This window comes from Bison bison, unplaced genomic scaffold, assembly GCF_000754665.1.
Source record: "Bison bison bison isolate TAMUID 2011002044 unplaced genomic scaffold, Bison_UMD1.0 scf7180017864290, whole genome shotgun sequence".
Lineage (NCBI taxonomy): Eukaryota > Metazoa > Chordata > Mammalia > Artiodactyla > Bovidae > Bison > Bison bison.
This window is the reverse complement of record NW_011494862.1, coordinates 2,049,358-2,054,451: the sequence shown is the minus strand read 5'-3', so window position 1 is coordinate 2,054,451 and position 5,094 is coordinate 2,049,358. Positions and strand designations below refer to the sequence as shown.

Below are 5,094 nucleotides of genomic sequence, written 5' to 3'. Positions count from 1 at the left end.
GAAGGCAATGGCACTCCACTCCAGTACTCTTGCCTGGAAAATCCCATGGATGGAGGAGCCTAGTAGGCTGCAGTCCATGGGGTCGCTAAGAGTCAGACACGACTGAGCGACTTCACTTTCGCTTTTCACTTTCATGCACTGAAGAAGGAAATGGCAACCCACTCCAGTGTTCTTGCCTGGAGAATCCCAGGGACGGGGGAGCCTGGTGGGCTGCCGTCTCTGGGGTCACACAGAGTTGGACATGACTGAAGTGACTTAGCAGCAGTGAAATAATACTGTTTCCCTGGACTGTTAGCTCTCTCTTGAAATGTTAGAAAGTTTCTTCTTCATTTTAAGTGAATGTTTGTCCATATAATTTCTAGATAGGTACTAAGTTCTACACTCTATTTTAGCAAAGAAAAGAATCTGTATTTTCTTTGCACAGCCATCCTTCAGGGAGTTTAATTGTTATAAAATCATGATCTAAAGAAAAAGACAACAGTCAGTTGTCTACAAGATAGTATTTCTAGTTTTGGTTCTTGAACATATTTTAAGAAATTTTGAATTCTGTCTTCTGTTTAGCACATTTACTAATACATCACAAGTTAATGCATTCTGATTTTTGGTGTTTAGGACACAAATATCTATTTGGCTGGTACTGAAGAAGGTCATATTCACAAGTGTTCCTGTTCATATAATGAACAATATCTAGATACCTACAGAGGACATAAGGTTAGTTTTAATTACAGTAGGTATGGAAAATTTTATCTTGTTATATTTCTGAAAAAACAGTATCATTAGACACTGTTTTTATGCAATAATTTATAACATCATATTTAAAAATACAAGCTTGAATTTGTATATAAAACACCCATAGTATGCGGGGCTTTTAATTTGGCTTCTAGATATCCTTGATTTCTTTTCATAAGTTATTAGGACACAATATTTGCTTCTGAAAGACTGCTGATTTAACATGCTGATCTCAAAGTAAAACTGACTCTGGCATATTTGCATTCCCTACATTTTAAAATGCTAGTTCCTACCATGTTTTCTTCATTTTCTCCTTTATTTTTATTTTTCTTAATATTCCTAAATATTTTTAAATACTATAGTATATATTAATATTTAGTAAGTACTGTAGCAACTATATTTGTATGCTTCTGTATGCCATAATTTAGGGAAGAGATTCAACTTTGACCTAGTATTCTTAGCTAAGATAATACTTACACATTAATGCATGGTGTATAAAGCTTTTAGAAATCTGAGCATTTTAAGTTTGTTGGTCAAATTTAAAGTATAAGACGTTAGATACTACTTACTATATATTTTATTTTTCTAATCCTAGGGACCAGTGTATAAAATAGCATGGAACCCATTTTGCCATGATGTTTTCTTAAGCTGTTCTGCTGATTGGGGTGTTATTATATGGCAACATGAGAATCTCAAACCATTTTTGAGTTTTTATCCAACTACTTATGTTGTTTATGATATTGCCTGGTCTCCAAAATCATCCTACATATTTGCAGCTGCAAATGAGAGCAGAGTGGAGATTTGGGACCTTCACATCAGCACGTAAATATTAACATTTTTCTTGAAGATAATTGTAGATAATAAAAGTAGAAGATAATTGCAGTTCCATCTAAATGATGCTTGATGGTTTTGACATTGGTTAGAGAGAACTGTAGTTACTTTAAAACAAGTAATAGTTCATACTGTGAGAGTCCTTTATGAATAAAGTGATGTGCCAGGATAATATATTAATTACCTACATCATATGTATTAATAGTTTAAAAATATTTGAATGAAAATGGGTTACTCTATCTCCTCAATTAAAAAAATTTTTTATTTATTTATTTGGCTGCATCAGATGTTAGTTGTAGCATGTCAGATCTTTTAGTTGTGACATGCAAACTTAGTTGTGATATGTGGGATCTAGTTCCCTGACCAAGGATTGAACCCAGGTCCCCTGCATTGGGAGCATGGAGTCTTAGCCACTGAAACACCATGGTAGTCCCTCATCAAATTTTTATAGACTGATATAGGATATCATAACTACCTTGAATTCTTTGTCATTGTCTGGTTTATAGAAGAATGCAGAGAGGCACTTTTCTAATTGTTCTTAACTGAAGACCTTTTATTAGTAAGATAAAGGGAGCAAAATAAGTATTTTTTATGATATTTACTTATTCTCTTACCTCATTTTAAAACATATTTGAAGAAACATGCAGTTTAATTAAAATTTTTTTCTTTAAGTGTTACATCAAAGTTATTAGAGGGCCATAGACCGTCCTTTTTAATATGAAAGTTTATAAAGTGCTGGAATTGTGTTTAATGAGTCTACTTCTTCAATCATTATTTCAATATTAGAAAATATTGTGACCTTTAGGCAAGTTATTAAGGAAGAGAAGCATGGAAATACATTCTTGTTTGAAATAAATGATATAAAATTCAATGGGTTTATTAATAATTGCAAATTTTTTCCTAGAGATTAATAGTTTAGTAACTTTAAAATTTTTTCACGACTCATTCTATAAAACAATTTGAACCAAAAACTCAAGGAGTACAACACAAAGCAATATATTTTTGTCTATGAGATGACTAACATAGAAAGTGGTCACTTAAAGGAGTGTCATCTCTTTTTTTTTTTTTTCCTAGTAAAATTGTAGTTCCCAGGCAAAATTTCTTCAGAAGAAGTATGCAAGTTACTGCTTCTTTTATAAGAATGCCAATGGATTGCTTTGGATGAGTAAGAGTTGAGAAGGTTCTTGTTCTTCATTGAAGAAGATTCATTCTTCAATGAATCTAAAACAAGATTCATTGTTCAGATTCACTTATGGTCTAGGGATTCATTTGGATCAAAACATCCTTCCCTTAAAAGACATTTATTGTTTAAGAAGTTGTACTAGGGATCCTCAGAGAAACTGAACCCATAAAATAGAGATGGTGGGAGGAAGGGAGAGAGAAAGAGAGAGATTTAAAAATATTGGCTTATATGATTGTGGGGCCTGGCAGTTCCCAAGTTTGCTTGACAGTGTAACAAGCCAGAATTTCCATCAGGGGAGTCCATGTTGCAGTCTTGAGTGCAAAGGCAATATAGAGGCAGAAATTTATTCAGTTTCGAGGACCTCAGTCTTTTCTTTGAAGGCTTTCAACAAATTAGATGAGGCCGACTCACTTTGTGAAGGATAATTTGCTTTATTCAAATTCTACTGATTTAAGTTAATCATATCATACCTTCACATCAGTGTGTAGACTGGTATTTGACTAAACAACTGGAAACCACAGCTTAGCCAAATTAATGCATAAAATTAATCATCACAGGAGTTTAAAGTATGAGTTCACATCTTAATTGTGAATAATTTATTTCATTGAAATTAGTTTATTGAAAGAATGAAAGCTTTGATTGAATAAAGGGTGAGAAGTAGTTATTTTGCTTTTGGAAACACACAAAGATGCTTTTAGTTTTTGTTACATGAAATCACAAATATCTCAGGGTCTTCTTAGTCTGTATGTAAAAAGAATATATTAACAATAACTAAATTTACAAATATAATATTTCATTACAGTTTGGACCCTCTGATTGTCAATGTTGCTAACCCTGGAATCAAGTTCACAACTGTTCTTTTTGCTAAGCAAACAGATTGCCTTCTGGTGGGAGATAGCGATGGACAAGTTGCTGTATATGAATTAAAAAATATGCCCACTACTTTGGATTCTAACAGGGTAAGACTTGAAAGTCAAAATCTTATGTCATTTTATTATTTTATTCAGCTGTAGTTTTGTGTCATACAAGAGATTTACACTTCTCAAATATCTGAAGTGTGGCACAGTGGAAAGATATATGTAAGTCCCAAAGTGGCATGGTGCCTAGTAGGCTTATTTTATTTGAGCCTCACAGTCTTTATCTGTTAAATGAAAACATCGTTCTTTATTTTTTTTCTTTTTTTTTAAATTTTATTTTATTTTTAAACTTTACATAATTGTATTAGTTTTGCCAAATATCAAAATGAATTGAGCAGAATAATTATAAATATTATATGAAATAATTTAAAACTGTCCCTAGTTTATGGTTGTGACTGTTCTCTGCAAATATTCAAAGACTTTTACAAGATATAATATTTTTATTTATTTATTTTTGTCAAGAAAGAATTTATGGGTAAGCATGAGTAAGGAGGGGCAGCGCCAAGGCTCTCATGAGTGCAGGACCCATTTGTCAGAGGGCCACGATTAGGGATATATTTGACCCTACAGCCATCTAAATGAGCCGCTTTTCTACCACCATGTTTTCACATTCACCTGCATTAAACTTAGTAAATCCCCACTTATTGGAGATGTGGATCGTCTGGTGTACAGGGAACTTGAACTTGGCTCTGAGGAGGGCCTCAATCACAGGCTTATTGTTCTGCTGTTAGGTGTGGATGGCCGTATGACTCTGGCCATTGCTCCCAGGCACCAAGCATACCTGTCTGGAGCCTAGGCAGAACAGCATGCCAGTCATGAAGGTCCAGTAGAAAGAGTTGTCTCCAAGATCCCTTAGGGCAACCTGTACAGGCAATAGCCAAGGAGGCTGCTGTTTGCAGAGATTGCACACTGGGGCCCTATGAGGAAGAGCACAGCCAGCCTAACTGGCTGCAAAAAGAAATAATATTTTTATTTTTAAATTTTTTTGGAAATAATATTTTTAGATGTTTTCTGGTGTTCCTAAGGTTGCCATTTGTTTCTACTGGTTTGACATTATCCTCTTCCCTAACTCTGATCTTCAGCTATCAAAGCTTTGTTATAAAACTTTGACAAGTAAACCAGCATCACTAGATGCCCACTATTTTTAATATTATATATATATTTTTTGCTTATTTGTTGTTTAAAAGTTTTTTAAATTGAAGTAAATTTGATTTATAGTGTTAAATCACATAGTGATTTGGTATTTTTATATATTATACTTAATTTAAAGTTATTATAAAATATTGGGTATATTCCCTGTGCTATACATTATATCCTTGTATCTTATTTATTTTATACCTAGTAATTTGTACCTCGTAATCCCCTTTCCTTATCTTGCTACTCTCTCCTCCCCTCTCCCCACTGGTAACCACTGATTTGTTCTCTGTATCTGTG

The 5,094-nt window shown here is 33.5% G+C and overlaps 1 protein-coding gene across 1 annotated transcript in view; it reads left to right on the top strand.

Annotated features, from left to right (window-relative positions):
• WDR78 (WD repeat domain 78) overlaps positions 1-5,094 on the top strand; it is a 99,981-nt gene that overhangs the window by 83,616 nt on the left and 11,271 nt on the right. The window contains 3 exon segments of the mRNA XM_010850290.1: positions 613-711; positions 1,325-1,551; positions 3,546-3,702. Coding sequence (XP_010848592.1) covers positions 613-711; positions 1,325-1,551; positions 3,546-3,702 — 483 coding nt within the window.